General features: G+C 41.9%; 1 protein-coding gene across 10 annotated transcripts in view; it reads right to left on the reverse strand.

The window, feature by feature from the left end:
- Positions 1–2200: 2200 nt before the first annotated feature.
- IPCEF1 (interaction protein for cytohesin exchange factors 1) overlaps positions 2201–20572 on the reverse strand; it is a 182833-nt gene continuing 164461 nt past the window's right edge. For all 10 annotated transcript variants that reach the window (XM_045058256.1, XM_019831406.2, XM_019831409.3 and 7 more), the window contains 2 exons: positions 15521–15714; positions 2201–7035 (listed from right to left, as the gene is read on the reverse strand). In XM_045058256.1, coding sequence (XP_044914191.1) covers positions 6829–7035; positions 15521–15714 — 401 coding nt within the window. In that variant the 3' untranslated portion in view covers positions 2201–6828. The remainder of the gene's footprint in view (positions 7036–15520; positions 15715–20572) is intronic.

The raw sequence follows: 20572 nt of genomic DNA on the forward strand, positions 1-20572 counted from the left end.
TTAAGAGAAAAGATGAATATAATGGTCAGATTGTGATTTACAAGGGCCAGGACCTCTAAAAACTCTATGCTTGTCAGAACATTTGAACATCAAAAATACGTTTGAACATCTGCACTCACAAGAGTCTCTTTATCCTGTGACTTGGCCAAACCCTCGGTCAGTCTGACATGGCACAGGGCAGCTCACAAACCCAAGAATATGAAGTCTAGATATCCTTTGCTTTATGATTCTTGTTGCTTGAAAGTGACTAATGCTTTGTCTTAAATGCAGGCATTATTAAACCCTGATCTGATTGTTAAAATACTGTTACCTGTTACATCTGGGTACATGTGATTTTAAAAGCTAAGACTTTGGGGGGGGGCGGCTGGGACCCCTGGATGGCTCAGTTGGTTAAGCCGCCAACTTCAGCTCAGGTCATGTCTCACAGTTCGGGTCCATGAGTTCGAGCCCCACGTCGGGCTCTGTGCCAACAGCTCGGAGCCTGGAGCCTGCTTTGAATTGTCTCTCTGCCCACCACCACCCCCCCCCCACTAGTGTTCCATCTCTCTCTCTCTCTCTCTCTCAAAAATAAACATTAAAAAACCACTTTTTTAATGTTTATTTTTGAGACAGAGAGAGACAGAGCATGAACGGGGGAGGGTCAGAGAGAGAGGGAGACACAGAATCTGAAGCAGGCTCCAGGCTCTGAGCTGTCAGCACAGAGCCCGACACGGGGCTTGAACTCACAGACCATGAGATCATGACCTGAGCCAAAGTCAGAGGCTCAACTGACTGAGCCACCCGGTGCCCCTAAAGAAACATTTTTTTTTAAAAACCTAAGACTTTTGTTTTCTCCTCATAAAGATGGAATTACCTTTCTTATGTGAACATATTTTGATGAAATCAAATTCAAGTCACGTAGTATGACAAAGAACTTTCATGCCTGTGCTTAAAACTTGGAAATCTAGAATTTCTGGGAGAAATCAATGGTTCAGAAATTGATGGGACTACGCAGGCTATTTGAAAATGGAGGCTTGCAGTAGGCAGAACAAGGGTCATCTAATCACTGGAAATTGTGTGTGCACCCCAAAGGGGGAATCAAGGTTGCAGATTGAAGTCATGTTGCTAATCAGCTGGCATTAAAATGGAAAGAATCTCCTGGATCAATCAAATGGACCCAATGTAATCACAAGGGTCCTTAGAAGCAGGTGTGACTAGGAAGAAGCGTGCACAGAGATATGATATTGCTGACTTTGGAGATGGACGAAGGGAGCCAAGGAGCAAAGAATGTGGGGGACCTGAAGAGGGAAGGGAATGTATTCTCCCCTGGGCCTCCAGAGAAACATAATGTTGCCAACACCTTGATTTTAGCCCAAGAAAGCTAAAATCTGACCTCCAGAACCGTAAGAAAACACATTTAGCAGCTTTGAAGCTGCTAAATTTGTAATAATCTGTTACAGCAGCAATAGAAAACTATAAGATTGTTCTAGAAATCAGGAACACGCCGTACATATGCCTTTTGCTCATCCTTTTGGCCTAGAATAATTTTTCCCACTTCTATGTGGGAGTCTAGACATAATTGGTGGTAGCCCAATGGAGAAAACAGAGGGTAGGGCTGAACATGCGAAGTGAGAACTGGGAGAGTGGGGGCGGGGGGAGGATAACCCTTTGTTTGTGTAGACAGCAATTAAAGATGTGTGAATCCAGTTCGAACGCAGGTGAACTTCCTCCCTTCAGTGATCCAAACCAAAGGCAATTTATTATGCTATTTCAATATTTGTTCATTTCTCCCAAAAACAGCTTACATGTTTTAGGGAACATATGTGCCACAGGTCTTAATTTTTATGATCTGCAAATTTTAAAAATTCTCTGAATAAAGTGTGAGTGCCTAACAATGTAACGTTTTTTGTGGACCAACAATTTTGAAAAAATACATATTTTTACTAACAAGCCTGTAAGGTAAGGACCACTGGAGAATAACCACATCTGTTATTACTGAAACAGACTTTCCAACACAATTAAATGCTTTGAAAATAAGAATAGTCTAGAATCAGTTATTCTTATGATGACCACCAGAGGGCACTATAACCTTTACAGAAACTAAAAGCCCAGTCCTCAAACCCTTCCAGGGGAGCTTGTTCTTGGAGGAAGCAGCACAGTAGGGCAGAAAATGAACACAGTAGTAGATTTCGATATTTTTTCCATGTCATTTTACTAGATATATTTTCTCTTGTTTTTATTTGTATCTTACAAGTCACTCTCAAAAAACAAAGCAGAAGAAATGAGCCGTGCCTCTTTTTTTCTGTTCAAAGAGGATAGGTGACAGAGAACGAAAGCACAATGACATTGAAGGTGTCATTTCCACATTATCATCTTGCCCCAAACACCATGCAGCGCTAACAGTCACATCCCCATCATGCAAGGACATTAAAGTCTACGGTGACTAAAACTTCTGGTTTTTATTATGGGATGCTAAATGTGTCCACGGGGCATGCTTCCCCTTTGGACGCAACATGAAGAAATATCAATATAGTGCAGTTAAGTCTCACAGGAAGAGATACGGACAAACTTTGTTTTTTAACGGAGAATCATTTTTAATGTCTTCTGTGGTCTATGGTAGAATGGGGAAGAGTAAAAATGTGCAGAGGAAGCAGGGAAATTGCTTCCTGTCTCACAACCTAGAAGAACACAGAGCTGTCAAAATCCTGTTCAGAGAGAGGAGCTTTCTGTGACGGCTGGAATTATTCCTGCTCCCTAACCCACTTCATATGGGTTGTTAAAAATCAGTTTCAGGGGCTTTCCTTTTTCATTACATATTACAAAACCCCAGCAGGGCGGCCACCTGACATTTCTAGGACTCGATTTCTCTTGCGAGGTAAGTACACAAAAAATTAGAAGGAAAATAAATTGGACTCTCAAATATCATATTCTAATAGACTGAAGAAGAGATATACCCTAAAATGAACCAAAGGTTATTGGTTATTTTTAACACACTGGCCTGTTTTGGATGGGCATCCTCTGGACCTAAATTACCCACATCTTCTGCATGGCTTTGTATCAAAATGCTGCAGGAGAAGAAATTGGGAGAGGAAAGCTGAGGGCCTAACCCCGAGTCACCAGACTCCATCTCCGACTGGCTTTTAGAGGAAAACAAATGATCTCCATTTCTTCAACCGCCTCTTACATCCACAGATCTCACAACACCCAACAAGCATGGAAGTTACAGAAGGAAGGAAAAGGAAGCACAGTGATTGGGTCACACCCCAACTCATGGTCAACCCAGCAGTCGGTTGCTGCAGGAAGGGCAGCCCCTCAGCCCTGGGGAAGAGACCGTGCTCAAGTAAAAGAGCCTCCCCTCAGGCTCCCAGCCGATGACTTCACAAAAGCCACCCCGGCCACCCCGGCAATGCACGCACACTGCACGTCACAGGGCTGGGGCCCAACAGTGACTGCGCAAGGAACCGGGAGAGAGAAGAATGAGAGAAATGGGAGGAGTTTCTTTCCTCCCTGTCAAAAAAGGAGGAGTGATCACGCATCCCACCAAGACCACTGGGGAGGGAAAGGGACGGAAGCCTGAAACACGCATACGTGCAAACAACAAAGTGCTACGTAAATATAAGGCTTGGGTTTCACACTGAAATCTGACTCCAAACATAATCTTTCTTAGGCTTCTGGGAGTCTTGGCAGTAATATGTACCTTATGATTCTTCTTAGGTCTTTGATGCCAAGCTGAGATTGTGCCGGAACAAAGACTTATTAAAAGTAATAGACGCCCTTCAAGTGTGGGACCATTTGATTCAGCGCATGCTGCAATGTTCCAGCCATGGAGGTATCCTATCAGGCACTAGTTTGGGTCTACAGGCTACCAATAGAGAGAAATGGTCCTCCACACAACCCCAAAGAGGAGTCCCATCCAGATCCTAATCCACAGCAGGTGCCACAGGTTTGGACCTGATAACACTCAGGTTCTCTGCTTCCTGAGCTGGCATGGTTCTGGGTCATTACACAGCCTTCAGACCCTACATCTACAGGAATGGGCAAAAGAGTTACCCTGTGAACTCCATGAAACTACCCAAAATCCATTTCAGAGATGACCTAACCCTCAGGAATAAACTGAAGTAATCCAGTTTTCCTAATATCCTTTGAAAAAACAACAACAACAAGGCTGAGTTATTCCTAAATTGAGTGTCAGGGAAAGTGTCACCCACTCTTCCTGTCACTTCCCACTACCCTCCACTTCCTCTTAGTGGCCACAGCTGAAGCTGGGACCTCACAGAGGCAGCCCCTTACTTCCTAACACAAAGCAATGCAGAGTGAAAGTGTTTTCAGAGGGTGAAACACTAACCAGAAGGTGAGCCTGGTCTAGAAGAGAGGGGGCAGGACGGGGCAGCTGGATCTCACTTTCATTGGGGGACATTCTGCACAGTATGTGCTTTAACAAAGCCAAAGCTTCTAGACTAACCTGACTTTGAAAAGTAACTGAAAGGTTTAATTCAGCAATCTCATGGACCTCTTTTGCCTTTAATTTGGAGTGCTCCTAAGGAATTTACCCTACACGGTCACCTAAGCATGTATTCATGAAAAGCCAAAGCCAAAGTAGAGCACTGAGGTGTATTCACAAGCCCGGGCCAAAAGCTTCTGGGGCACCTCAATTTAGAAAAATCGTTTTGAAGTTTATAGGTTAGTATTTCAAGCCAAAGGAAAGAAGGTGGAATTATTAATTATTATGCCCATTATTATGTCTCCTTCTCTCAACAATCTGTTTACACTGTGAATCCTAAACAATTAACCTTCTAATAGCTGCTAATTGCAGAAATAATCAGTGATGATTCCCAGAGTAAAGACAGTAAAGCACTGGCCTCTCAAAGCAGGAGCTTCGGGGTCTAATCTGAGGACCTGTATGGTTGCATCCAGAGCTGGGGCCAACAGAACATTCACCGGGGCCAGGCCCCCTCTTCCGGGGAGTCCTTGGCCCAGCACACTCCACTTGGGATAGGTCCCCTTAAATGCTTACTGGGCCATAGGGACTGACATAATCTTTTATCTTACAAAAGCTTCTAGTACTCTGACTTGTTTCCTGTTTTTTTTTCTTTCTTAATACGAGGATTGTTGTTGTTTACAAAGTATTAACACTTCTGAGTAAAGCTTGAGGAAATATTCAACAACTATTTCCATCTAGTTTGCAGATTAAAAAAGACGGTTATTTCCACTTGAATGTCAAGCCACACTTTGGCTCTATAAAGCACACTGTGTTAGCCTGACCATTTGCTAGGGGTAAGGCCAAACTGGGTTTTTGCTGGGTTGTGGTTATTCTTATGAGAAATATTCATGATTAGTAATTAGTAATAAAACGAGTTCTCTTTAACAGACCCCCAAATTTCTATTAGACCTTAGACAAAACACCATATTAGCTGTGTTTCATTTGGTTTAGGGCTTGTGGGCATAAATGGCATAAAGTTTACAAAGTTTATTCACTACAAGAAATAACCTAAGATGAAAATCCTTTTCTGGTTAAAAGAATGCCTGACCACAGATAGAGAAATCTGAGCACTCTGGGTTGAGAAAGAGAGGGAGAAAAAGAGAAAGAAGCCAGAAAATGGAAGATTATTAACGCATGCCTCCGTATTTATCCCACAAGATATCCTGAGCATTCCTCATACAGCATAGTGCAACATAATAACTCCAGTGAATCAACAGTATTCCTACTTTCTCAAGCAAAAAAGTATATACTTAGAGAATATACATTGAGCAAAATGTATAATTACCATCTTTTACAACACTAGTAATTTGACCTTCTATAAATATACTTAAATAACAAACATTATAGAGAGCTATTCACAGAGGACCCGAAGTGAGACATAAACATACAAAAATAAAATAATCATATTTTAACTCTTTTGTTGTTTTCATTGGGTTTTCTGGAGTCAGGATATCAAAACCATTCAGACACCAGAATCGTCTTGTCAATCTTGATCCTGGGGAAACTGGACATAAATTGACACTGTGCAGAGGCACCACACCCAGGGACGAACGCAGCAAACATTCCCTGCTGGACTTATTTCTATCTCCTACAGTGGTTTAGAAAGGCTAGGAGGGAGTGGAGGTCTCGAAGTGTAATGAAACGTATTTCTGTAGCTGCTCTGTGGAAAGGAAACTTTAATCAGATCCCCCCCACCTGGGTAGAGTGTGGAAACACCAAGCTGTCCTTTGAGAGAGTGGGAAGATAGGGCACACCTCCTCCTCGGGCTCTCCCACACACCACTCGCTCTGAAGTATTTCTCAGCTCACGGAAAAGGCACCACCATTCTGGACCAAAGGCAAGAGATTTTGGTTCCACAACACCACAACTGTCTCGTTCCAGTTGCTGCCATAAAACACATTCCTCCACTCAAAACATAAATGATTCGAAGAATTCAACTACCCAACCCAGTGGAATATGTACATCCTTACATTCTTCTTTTGGAAAACAAAACACTTCTATGAATAATTATCCTTGGTAGAACGTGATCTTTGTCCATTAGAATCTTCGTCCCGCTGTCGTTCTCTTGAGGGCAAAGAACAGAATGCACATTTCTCACATCCCACCTAAAGCCTAGCATAACCATGAGCTCCTAGGAGGGACACGGGGTTTGTTCAACTGAGCTCAATGCCTCCAGTCTCCATGTAAGCACTGCCACCGGAAGGAGGGCTCCTGTTGCCAACACAGTAGGTCCTCACCTAAGTCGCGTCTTTAGAGGAGCAGCCACCGCTTGAGGAATTGGTTTCAGTTTTCCTTTTAAGGAGAGCTCTCGCAACATCTTGAAGAGCTGCTCGGGGTACGATAAAAGGGGAGAGAATGTTGGCTTGTTCTCAGATAGAATTTCCAACATGGGCAGAGGAAGGTGGTTTCTCGAGTCCCTGGGGGGTGCCCTCGTGGGCAGACGTGGGGGCCCGCTGCTGCTGATAGATATCCTGGATCAGCAGGGTGTTCATCAACTTCCACTCCCTGTATTTTCTGGCTGTCAACTTCGGATCGTCCAGCAACTGGTTAATCATGGCCAGGTCATGTTCTTTACACTGTCCAAGAAGGGAAAAAAAAAAAAAAAAGGAGGGGGGTGGGGAGATGTAGTGAGTATTTTAATTTCAATAAACCCTCTTCCAATCTTTTACAAATACACATATACATTCGCCATAAAATTATCAAAGTGTTTTTACACATTAATATTCTAATCCGGAAGCCTAAGAGATATGACAGGACATTCATTTGCATACATTTGCCAAGAAAACGTTAAGTTCTCCTACCCAAGGGCCAGTAGAAGAACCTAGCCAGGATCTTCCACATGGATCTTCCCTCACCGACCCTTATTCCACACCTCAGTAATGTTTCTATCTCAGAGTGACCATTATTTCTTCTACAACTTACAACTGTATAATCATTTCATTGACCACCCAAACTTCACTAAGTAAAACTGGGATGTAGTACGTTCCCTAAGACACAAGATGGCACAAAATATATCTTTATTAAATTATCTTCATTTTTAATAACTCACGTGCATGAATTTAGTTAACACACACTGAATAAATATATAGGCTACCTTTTTATTCAAAGAAAAGACTACTAGCCTCCCATCAAAACAGCGTGTGTTCCGATGATACTAATGGAACAAACGATCTATCTGTATTGTTTTACCCTGCCTCCTCTGTAACCAGTAACACACACGTCTGAAATGCCTGGGTCAGGTGAAGGGAGTGTTCTGTAGCCAAGGAATGAGAGAAAAATGAGGTGTAACAGCCTCCACGTTCAAGAACGGTCGCTCAGTCCTGACAATTTTATCTCAAATCTATTCTTGTTTCCACCATCCATCTGACCATACTCCTAATCCAATTCATCACACCTGATGTGTCCCTGCCCCTAATCCTCACTTTAAATCCACTCTCCACGGGCAGTGCAGGACATCCACCCAGAATGCTGAGTCCTCTGAATGGTCCTCCTTCGTGTCCAAGGTCCTAAGGATTTGAGCTTTATCTGTTGATCCCCACGCCCTTCTCATTTTCTGCTCTGTGTTGATGTGCATTCCCGCGCCCCCGCCCCGCACGATGCCAGTCCACACTCCGCATGTTGTGCCACAAGCAGGACCTTCCATATCTTTCTTCTGGTGAACTCTACTTCCTGGAGTTGCCTTCACATGGAACAGTTTCCAATCTTTCTTTACTGGATTTTACTATAACTCATAAATCTATACTCACTTCAGGCATCCTGTTCTCCAGAAAATCTTCTCTGAACCCCTAAATGCACTGAGAAGCTTTATTTATGCTCTCATGCCTTCCAATGCTTAGAACTTAACATGTTATACTTAGATGTTCATGGATGTCATGCCACCTACTCTTAAGCTTTTTTTTAAATTTTTTTAAATGTTTTTTTTTATTTTTGAGAGAGAGAGAGAGAGAGAGAGAGACGGAGCATGAGTGGGGGAGGGGCCGAGAGATGGGGAGACACAGAATCCGAAGCAGGCTCCAGGCTCTGAGCTGTCAGCACAGAGTCCAATGCGGGGCTCAAATTCACGAACTGTGAGATCATGACCTGAGCAGAAGTCAGACGCTTAACCGACTGAGCCACCCACGCACCCCGTATTCTAAAGCTTCTTAAGAAAATCGACATTTTATTCATTCCCGTGTGTCTTGCACGTAACACAATGCCAAGTGCCAGGGAGACAGTCAATACATGTTTATTTTAAACCAATCTTTCTGCCTATCCCCGGGCCACCATGCGTGTAGCTAAAAATTCACAACCAGAATCAGGGGTTGTAGTTCAAATTTATGACCACTGCCACTAAGTGCCTTTCACTACTATCCATTAGTCATATTTTCCTACCCCTTTTTTCTCCCAATCTCCCAAATTACTATTTCAAAACCTTCCATCTCTTCCCAAATCTCCTTCCCTCCCCCATCCTCCTTTGCAGCTGAAGACCTTGTTTTCTATTTTTTTTTTTTTTGAGGAAACGGAAACAATCAAAAGAACACTTCTCCCAAGTTCCTACTGCCCACTCCCTATATCAACACAAGCACATCCCTGCCTTGCTTCCTGTTTTTTGGATAAAATATATGTGCTCCTAGCAAAAGCCAGTCTCCACTTGTGCACTGTCACCCACTCCCTCATACTCAAGAAACCCACTCCGGCAATTCTCCCCTCTTCCCTGTGACTCATTAACTTCCCATCTCTACTTGATCATCACATGTGCCGTTACCTCTCCCATCTTCAAAGCCTTCTCAAGCCCACATCCCTGCTCCAGCAAAGGCTCCACTCTTCACCTTGTCTCCAATGTCCCCTTGCCCATTCTCTCATAGAACCACGCCCATCACGGTTCAACCCGAACTCCTCTTGCTCAGGCCATCAATGACCTCCATGTTGCTAAATCCAGTAACTATCATTAACTTACTTACCAACAGCATCTAAAACTATCGGCTCCTCCTTCTTAAACACTTCCATCGCGTCATTTCTGTGACACATTTTTCTCATCCCCAAAATGGCCATTTATTCTAAATCTCTATTGCTGATTCCTCATTCTAGTCCAATCTCTTAAGATTGTAGAGCTCTAGAATCTCAGCCTTTAGCTGCCTCTGTATGTACATCCACATTCTTGGTACTCTCATGTCTCCCATTCTCCCTAGGCACTAAGGGTCACAAATTTATTTTGCAAGCCTTATCTCTCCCCTGAACTTCAGACTTGTTTGTCTACACCCCCTCTTCTGCAGCTCCACCTGGACGTGAACGGGGCATCTCAAATGTAACACGTCCAAAACGAGGCTCCTATTATTCTCTAAGTGTCCCACCCACCCCAGTTTCCAGTACACGTTGAAACCTCTTCCCGCCATGGCCTTTTGCAAAGCACCCAATGGCAATTCCACGTTTCCAGTGGCTCAGGCCAAACACTGGAGTCACCCTTGACTCCTTCTCTCACTGCCAGTCCACCAGCAAATCCGGAGCTCTACTTTCCAAATATGTCAAACTACAGCACACCTGTGTTCAGATCCTTCCAAAGGCTTCCTATCTCACGGAGTTGAAGTTAAGGTATTAGCAGTGGCACTAAGGCACTATGTGATGGAATCCCCCATTGCCCCTCTGAGCTGCTCTCCCCGTGCTCCAGCCCCCCAAAACACTCCAGCCAAACGACCTTCTTGCTCTTCCTTAAGCCTACTAGGCATTCCCGGACCAAGGCACTTGCATTTTGTTCTTTGCCTGTAACATTCTGCCTCAGATAGCCTCAAGACTCACTCCCTTCTTTTCAGATTTCACTCAAATTTCATCTTTCAAAAAGGCTTTTCATGCCTTTCCTAATTAAAAATCAATCCATCAGCATTCCTCACCCCCACTTCTATTCTCTATCAAATCTATCATCACTTAGCGTACTATAGAATTGATTTATTTACTTAGTTATTTTTATTTTCTCCTCTACCTAAACATAAACTTCTTAAGGAAAGGGATTTTGTCTCGTATGCCCACTGTGAGACCCCAAGTGCATCAAAGAACGGTTCCTACATGGTAGATATTCACTAAATGCTTGCTGGAAAAAGAAAGAATATATGAAATAAAACGTGAATGAATAATTAGCCATTTGCTTTTAAATCTCTTTTTTTAATGTCTATTATTTTGAGAGAGAGAGAGAAGAGAGAGCACAGAGGAAGGGCAGAGAGAAAGAGAGAGTTCCAAGCAGGCTTTGCACCGTCAGCACAGAGCACAGCACGGGGCTCAAACTCACCAAGCACAAATCGTGATCTGAGCCAAAATCAAGAGTTGGATGTTTAAATGACTGAGCTACCCAGGCGCCTCTGCTTTTAAATCTTTTTTATATCGTGAACTCTATTTAGAGCCTAAGGAAATCCTCTCCATAAACAAACAAAAATGTTTACATGTATGTATTTTATATACATATTATTTATTACATATGTCCTATTTGTTTACATATAAATATATAGATATTTATACCTATACATTTGCATATCGTTTTAGAGATTCTAGAACTGGTAGCATTTATTCGATCCAAATGAGGGATCTGGTTTTAGATGATCACAAACATTGGCACAAAAATGTATTATTTGTTCTTCACACTTTAACTTATGTTTTACTTGGGGCATTTTACTACATTTTGCTTCTTTTTTTTTTTCCTGTTTTCTTGAAATGTGGACCTCCAATAAAGTACTATGTACATAGTAGTCTGAGTGTTAAGATTTATAATTCTGAATCAAGAGAGCAATAATGTGGTGACAGATGGAGGTTAAAATACACACATATATATATATATGTATATATATATATACATATATATATATATATATATATATATATATATATATATATATGGATTCCAGGAAGGAAAGAAAAATTATGTAGTGGTAAAGTAACCAAGGAGTGATAACAAGCAGGTTGACCGTGAACCAGAAGCAAAGGGAAGGCAGGGTAGACGAGTGGATAACTAGAAAAGATTGGTGGTAGAAAGTCAAGCAAGCCCAAGGGAGTTTTCTCTCTTCCCTCTGAGTTCTCAACACCTACATTCAGATAACAATCTTCCCCTCTAAAATAAAAATAAAAGTAAATAAGCTTTCTTCCTTTGGTATCACAATAGTGCTATTCACATGAAGTTATTTAAGGAGTTTTATTTTGTCCTTAAATTTTGACATCTGGAGTGAAACAGGTGATGGAGTTTACAGAGTCCACTTCTCATGATGAGCAGCGGGTGTGGTACAAAAGTGCTGAAACACTATACTGTACACCTGAAACTGATATAACCCTTTATGTTAACTATACGGGAATGAAAACTTAAAACTCGATAAGAAATTTTTCAATCTCTAGTTTCTTCCACACACAAAAAATTGTGACATCCACTTCAGAGAGAGATCCTAATATTTTATCAAAAGAACGAAGATCTTTGCAGAGTAACACAATGTGAAGAATTGATTCTCTTAAGGCAAAATGAATAAACCACCCCTCTAAATGTGATCAAAGGTTTCAGGAAAGGGTCTCTTCAACTTTGGCCTGACACTTCTCATATAGTTCTCAGCTCTAAGCAGTTCAAGTTTCTTACCGTTTGGCTCAAGTCTGTGTTAAGTTCTTTTATGGATAAAAAGAAATTACTGTAGACGAGAATAGAAAGGAAGGAAATTAATAAAACAAAGCCTCTGAACTGCTTCCTAGCCCAGCACTCAGTCAGCAGCGTGGTGCACTGGCCCTGCCTGTCCCTGCTGTGGTGCAGGAGGCCCACCGGACGCTTTGAACTACCTTTACGACATCCTCCTGGTCTCCTGGCAGGCAGGCGGGGTCTGGCAGGGCTTCCAGATAATACCATGAAAGAGACAATGCTATACTTTCCTTTTTCACTCCAAATAGTCAGTGTCTGATTCAAGAACTAAGCGCTGGAAATGTCTTCTACCAGAGCAGTTGAGGAAAGGAGGGTTCGTTTCTCTTTGGACACAGACCAGAATAACCCTGAGAGAAAGTTCCAGGCAGACCCATTAATCGTTCATTTTAAAATAAAGACAGGTTTAGCCAAAAGTCAATGGATGTTGAGTTATCACAACTTCCTAAAGATCTACATTTAGTATATGACATGATAGTTCATTCAACATCCTGGAAGAATTCCCATGAAGAGAATTTGTTCCAATACAATCCCAGTGCAGGGATTTTTCTTTATTTATGGAATGTGCCTATCACTAACATAAACATTATTGTCAGAAGTTTCCTTGTTTCTGTATGAAACGGTGTGTTTGTCCACACCGCATCTTTGAAGTATTTTTCAAATCACATTTATATTACAATGTAAAATGTACAGAAAAGCACTCATATAAAAAGGCTTGTGCTTGATGAATTACCACGAAATGGACATATCCTGTAACCAAGCCACCACTGAGGTCAGAAGGTGACCTGAGAAGCTGTACTGTGGCCCCTTCCAGGCATCTCTCCTGTTCCCCTCAGCTGCTCTGAATTTTCAAACAATTATAATGAAATGTGATTCGATTAAAAATAGCTAAAGTAAGTCTTAAAGACTTTTGACATGAATAATCATACATGTACTGAACGATCTTTCTCCAGTAAATAGGCCGATGTGCTTTTTTTCCCCGAAAGGCCAATTTCCACATCAGCATGACTTCCCCCTCATGATGAGGTTCACAGGAGGACCGTATAACATGGATTATGTTTCCGCAGCCTAGCATTACATTTTTGTGAGGCCTAAGGGATCCTGTGGAAAGGGGTCCTTTCCAGCAATGTACAGAGACAACAGATGTTCACATGGGTGTGGTAGACGCCCCTGAGATGGCCCCCTATGCTCCTTGCGTTCCTAGCATTCCCACCCTTACGTAATTCTCCCCTCCTTGAACACGGGCTGACTTTTATACCAAAGTTTTATGCTCCTAATGCACAGTGCCCTGTAACTGTAATATGGTGTCACAGCTGAGACAGGACTGGTCCATCTTGCTCACTCACTGTTCCTGTCTTACTCACTCTGGGGAAAGCCAACTTCCATCTGGGAAGCTACCGTATGTTCACAGAGCAAGGAAATGTGTGAACAACTGGGACCTCAATCCAACAACATGCAAGGAACTGGATCCTGCCAACAACCATATGACAGATAGAGCCTAGGATCACACCTTCTCCAATGGAGGAATGAACAAAGTCCCAGCTGATGCCGGGACTGCAGTCTGTGAGAGACCTGGAAGAGAAGCATCTAGCTCCATGCCAAGATTCCTGACCCACAGAAACTGTGAAAAGACAAATGTTCATTGTCTGTAGTTGGTAAATTTGGGGTTGTTACCTCACAATAGATAACTAATACACAGGGAGAAAAGAAAAAGCTGAATTCATAAATTCCATGGCCACAGTGCATGGAGAGCAAGAGGTCACAGAGAATCATATTATGGGCCAATAAAAGCTTTGAATTCTTTGTACAAACCTGGCCTCCCTGTGGCCAGGTCAGGGCATGGTCCTGTGACCATCTAGAGTCCTGAGTTGTTATTCTGTTCTTAGCTATTCTGCTAAGACCATAGTCTTTCTCCTTCTAGAAATGGCCTGAACTGTCCATCCTCTCCTTAGCATGTTCCTTGTTTCTCCCAACATGGACTGCAATATATCATCCATTGACATACATTTCCTCCTCCATGAATGTCCTTCCTTCTAACCCTAATATTCTTCATCTCTTACTCACGGACCAGTTGTCAGCATCTTCATGACTTTGTCCCTAATGGCTTCAGATAGGCAGCCATGTCCCTCCTCTGGGGCTACCAAAGCACCCAAGCTTGTATCAGCTACACCGCTCAGCAGACCACATTCTATTTTCCTCTCTGTTCCACCATCCAGTGTGGTGCACTCAGTGGTCCCAGTGCCCAAGAATAGAGCCTGGTACACAGTAAGATTCAGGAAATATTGGTCTAATGAAAAATGTATTCACTCACATCAGTTATCACAAATAAAATCGTAAAATACTACACTGAGTGACCAAACATGTTTATCAATTTCATACATACCATGGAATAGAACATTTTTGGCTCTGAAAGGAGTGCTACTAATGTCTATCATTAAATGTTAGAGAATTTCTCTACACTTTGTTTTTCTTTGTATAATTAAAATACTCCTCTTCCTTTTCTTTTTCAGCCTCATTTTTGCAGCCTCTTAGGATGCTTAGCTATTCCACTAACAGGGACATCTGACGAAGAGTCCCTCAGCCATTTCTTTGTAGCCTTGGCTTTTGATTGCTGTTTCTTCCTGGAAAGAGACTCAAATTCTTGATGCAAAAGGACATATACAACCCAGAATGAAACTGCAGAATCTATCAAGGCTTTTCAGCATCTATAAATCTTCTGCTAATTTGGGACTATTTTACAAAGTCTCCTGGCCTCCTCCTGTTCATGCTATAATCTACATGTGAAAGCAGGATGCTTTTGTTGTGAAGAACCATTTTAGTTGAAGGGGACCTGGAAATAGCCTCAGTACGTTTTGCACCCTGTGCCTCATTCCCATTGTGAAAACACTTGCTAGTCTATTACCATCGAGTGTACCTTTTCCATTGCCTGTCTCTCACGTGTTTCTTCACTCCAGAGACTAGGTCTGAGAATCATGAAGTCTTGGCTCTATCTGAAATCTAGATATTTTCTTCTGGAAGTAGGAGAGAAGAAGAGTGGCACTGAATCCAATGAAATTCCAAAATCTTATGAATCTCACTGTTTATTCTCACAAGTTGACTATCCCAAGCCTTCATCAACATTTACTGTGCTAAGTAAAGGGTACAAAAAAAATTACACATGGTCCTTATCTTCTAGGAGCTTGACATTTGAACTTTTATACCAAAGTGAATGTAAAAATCAAGGCCTATTGTAGAAAAGTGCATTTGGTGCTACTGTGCAAATGTTCTAGTGCTTTAAGGAGGCCAAAGGTCATCCCAACCTACAGAGATTATAGTTACTTTTACCGCCCTCCCCTCCACCCAAACACACACACCGGTGAGCATGAATCTCTGCAGAAGCAGCCATTCCTTGCCCCACACCCAGAGTTTATCCACAATCTGAAATTTTTTACCTTCAATGTGCTGTTCAAGGTTCGGATTTTGTGAAGTTTCTCATTTATGGATGGATTCTTACATCGCTTCACAAAGGACTTTCTCAGCTCCTTTTTGGTTGAAGGCCGTCGGTCCCCGAGAGGAGAGAGACTAGCTTGCTCCAACGATTTGTAGAGTCTCTCCATTTCATCATCTTCAGACACCTTTGTTTCCTCTATTAAAATAAAAATTTTTTAAAAAGCAATAACAATAAACCCAGTTGAAATCAAATTGAGAACCTGAGACATTGTGGTCTGAACACCAGGCCCTGCTGACACTTGATCTCGCACTTCTAACTTCCAGAACTGTGAGACAATAAATTTTTGTTGTCTAAGCCATTCAGTTTATGGTACTTTGTCATGACAGCGCCATGTTCCCTTCGAAGGCACTAGGGAAGGCTCTGTTCCAGGCCTCTCTCCTAGATTCTGTCAGTTCCTTGGCTTGTGGCAGAATTCCAGTCTTCATGGGGTGTTTTCCCTCTGTGTATGTCTCTGTGTCCAAATTTCCTCCTTTTAGAAGGATGTTGGTCACATTGGATTCGGGGCTCTCCCTCCTGACCTCATCTTAACTAATTAAATCTGCAACAACCTCATTTCTAAGAAGGGCACATTCTAAGATACTTTTGAACTAGAATTTCAACATAGAAATTTTGGAACTCGTGATAGTCCACCATCTAGCTCCCTCCAAATTCATGTCCTTCTCACATGCAAAATGCATTCACCCAATCCCAACATCTCCAAGAGTCTTAACCCATTCCAACATCAATTCTAAGTCCAAAATCTAATCCAAATAGCATCTAAATGTGGTATTGGTGAGACTCAGAGAATGATTCATCCTGTGGCAAAATTCCTCTCCATCTGTGAATCTGTGAAACAAGTTATCTGCTTCTAAAATACACTGATGGGACAAGCAAACTCTAGCACACTAATATATAATCTAAAGCTTGAGAACCATTGCTCCTGATAAGTTTTTAATGTCCTTCCTAAAACTGCCCTTTGAGAGAAGGAATCCCCATGTGATATGTGGCTTTGAGCAGATAATGATCATTTCTCATGCTGCCACATACCTCCACCCCCCTTCTTAACCACAACTTGCTAACCTCAGCCCAAATGCTTCCAGTGACATGACTCTGCATGGGATCTAGTGGGGGACCACATGAACTAGGCTAAGTCAATGACAGTTCCACATACTGGCCAGAGTCATTGATTCAGGGATAAGCAGATGTCTCAGGTCAGAACAACTGGGGCCAGGAAGACTCAGTTCTGAGACTTGGGTGGGATATCAGGGAATCAATCTCTCTTGTTTTCCTAAACATGTGATAATATGAGCTGGAGGCTTCCACAGATCACCCCAAGAATCGTGAGAATTGAGCCAATCTATAGGATACAGCTGAAATATGGATCTTGGTCACTCTACTGGAGCCCTTGCAGTTCTGGAAGCCAATACATTGCCTTCGTTAAGCAGCTGTCAGTGTAGTTATCAATCACACACAACTGAAAGGACCCCAAATGATATAGGTTACCCAAAGAAAATCTTCATCTCTGGATATTGCTTTAATACCCACTAGAACTTTGGTCCTTTATTCCTTCATTCCCTGAAAATAATTTTTGGAAAGACACACAGCAAGATTTCTTTGTCCACAATGTACTTTTTAGTCTCCAGGTGTTTCACGTCTTACTCTGAGAATAAGCTTGATAGAGGGCCATATCAAAGGTATGGCATTAGGAAGAACTGAAACAAAAGAGGCCTCTCCAAAGGGTAGAGAAAAGCATACAATATTAATGTAGGAGCTTCAAAATCAAGCAAAATTGATTTAATTTAGTTTATTTTTGTAAGATTAGACATCTTTAAGCAATAACTTTTCCTCATCTACTACCAGAAAGCCACCACAAGGTGTTGCCAATGTTTTTTTCATAAAATGGAGGGAGGGTAAAGATGTTGAACTAACTTTGCAACTGACGTTAAGTATCGGTCAGTAAACCTCTTTGCTCTCTACCAAAACAGACTCCAAAAAGGGGGGGAATATTCAAAACTGCATTTGAACACAATTAGAACTTCCGGCTCAGACTGTGTGCAGACATCAAAAGTGAGTTTTTCTCAATAAGCACATGAAAAGATGCTCAGCATCATTAGTCATTACAGAGAATCCAAATCACAACCACAATGAGATACTACCTCACACCTGCCAGGATGACTAAAACCAAAAAAACAGACAAAGTAAGTGTAGAAAAGGATGCGGAGAAGCTGAAACCCTTATACATTACTGGTAAGGATATAAAACGAAGTCACCACTTAAGGAAAAGGTTTGGCACTTCCTCAAAAGCTAAACAAAGAGTTACCATATGACCCGACAATTCCACTCCCAGGTACATACTCAAGAGAATAAAAACGGCATGCTAACACAAACTTGTACCAACTGTTCATAGCAGTACAATTCATCATAGACAAAAGGTGGGAACAGCTTAAATGTTCATCAACTGATGAATGGATAAACCAAATGTGGTATACGCACATAATGGAATATTTTTCCGTAATTGAAAGCAATGAAGTACTGATACATATTACAATATAGATGAACCTTGAAAACATTCTGCTAACTAAAAGAAGTCAGTCACAAAAGACCACACACTGTGTCCCATTTACATGAAATGTCAGAACAGGCAAATCCATAGAAACAGAATTAGTGGCTGCATGGGGCTGGGGAAGCGACAGGCAGAAATGGGGAACAATAGCCAATGTGTATAGGTGTGTGTGTGTGTGTGGTATTGAAAAGGTTGTCAAATTCAATTGTGGAGATGGTTGTCCAGCTCTATAAATATACGAAAAAAAAACACTGAACCATTTTTATACATGAATTATATGGTATGTGGAATATATATCAATAAAACTCTGAGAAAGTAGGTTTTTAGGAGATTGTCCTGATAACTGACGATACTTGCACAGCAGGAATACTAAGCATGGTAACAGTCCTGGAGTTAAGCTGTAGATACTAGAAAGTCTCAAGAAAACTGAATTAACAGATATCAGACTCTCAGAGGGGACATTAGGATTGAGGACACTGGGGCATTTCAGACATACAAGGATACGACAGTTTTTATATGTCCTTTTTTCTACAGCAAGGCAAGTGAGACTCCACTTTGAATAAAGCCTAAACACACAGCTTTCAATGCCACAGGATTTAAGTACTATCTATTTAACAAACTTCAGGAAGTAAACCAAATAAGTATATAACAAAGAAAATAAAATGGTTTCTTTAAATTTCTCTGTGTTCATGAAGCACCTCAGTTGTACCATTAAAGATGGTGATCGAAAATAAAATTACTTGTGACTAGTACATTACTTCATAATTAAGTCAGGGTAAAATGATTATGTTAAGACCACATATCTAATTCAAAAGATAGGAAACTGGTAAAGCTAAAAATAACTTTAGAAACTTAGAATAAGGTGGTATAAAGTATATTCCCTAAATGAAAAATAAACAGGGCTGCTTTGGATAGTTTTATCATGATTTAATATATTTATATAGATATATTTCATCTTCATGTTAAAATATCAGGAATTATCTTTCTTCCCCACACACATTCCTTTCCCTGACTGAAATTTGGGGGCATTAATCGTGAGCATATGGGTGTGTATGTGTGTGCATTATGGATGTGGTGTCTGTGCATGGGTAGCGTGTATGTGGTATGTGATGTGTGCAGTGTGTGGTGTAAGTGTGTAGACTGGGGGGTGTGGTATGGGTGTGATGTGTGGGGTCTGTGTGTGGTCTGTAGGTATGTAGGGGGGTGTGCATGTGTGTGCGATGCGTGTGCAACTTGATCCTCCAGAAATAAACCCACAGGTAAAGCGGACCTGTTGGGATTACCAAAAGTTAATACAGAATTCCCCTAAAATATGACCAAATAATGTTCAAAAGACACTCTCTATTTGAATTCACTTAGAAACTGAGGTAATAGGAAGCTGCAAGTGTGCTCAGATAAGGCTAAAACTGCTGGGGCAAGGGGGAACCTGACAGGTGAATGTTCCTGCTGTGCTCTCACCTCCCAGCCATCCAGCACCCCCTTCTGGGAGGAAACCTGAAACCGAAAGATTAGATGTGCATCTGACCTCTAAGAAGCAGATTCCAGAATTGCCCACAAGCATAAGGACAATACAATAACAAATGGTGACATTAAGAGTCAAGAAAATATCTCTATTGGCTCTTTTGGGTCATAATCTGAGAGATGTACAGCATATCGCTAAATACTCAGGGGACAAACCTATGATCCAACCCCTCCTGTGACCCAGCTGGGAGCTCTGTCTTGTTTTTCCTGCCACTAATGGCTGGTGCTTGGGTCTTCACGGGGCCATAAGATGAACAGCCAATAATAATGGAAGCAGATGATAAACAGGGTTCACAGGGCAACTAAAGACACAACAGGTATAAGCACAACAAAATACAATTTACACCTGTAAGTTACAACTTACACCCCAGAGCACAGGTGAGTAGTGCTGGTGTGTTCATCCTGTGCCTCGAAGGGGCTACTGCATAAAGTAATGTTTAAAATCTCCCTTTCAGGGGCACCCGGGTGGCTCAGTCGGTTGAGCGCCCAACTTCACCTCAAGGCATGATCTCACGGTTCGTGGGTTCAAACCCCGCATCAGGGTCTCTGCTGTCAGCACAGAGCACGCTTCAGATCCTCTGTCCCCCTCTCTCCCTGACCTTCCCCTGCACGCTCTCTCTCAAAAATGAATAAACTTTAAAATAAATTCTCCCGGGGCGCCTGGGTGGCGCAGTCGGTTAAGCGTCCGACTTCAGCCAGGTCACGATCTCGCGGTCCATGGGTTCGAGCCCCGCGTCGGGCTCTGGGTTGACGGCTCAGAGCCTGGAGCCTGTTTCCGATTCTGTGTCTCCCTCTCTCTCTGCCCCTCCCCCGTTCATGCTCTGTCTCTCTCTGTCCCAAAAATAAATAAACGTTGAAAAAAAAATTTTTTTTAAAAAAAAAGAAAAATAAATAAATAAATTCTCCCTTTCATGTTTTCATGTAAATACT

The sequence above is a fragment of the Felis catus genome, chromosome B2 (genome assembly GCF_018350175.1).
Source record: "Felis catus isolate Fca126 chromosome B2, F.catus_Fca126_mat1.0, whole genome shotgun sequence".
Classification (NCBI taxonomy): domain Eukaryota; kingdom Metazoa; phylum Chordata; class Mammalia; order Carnivora; family Felidae; genus Felis; species Felis catus.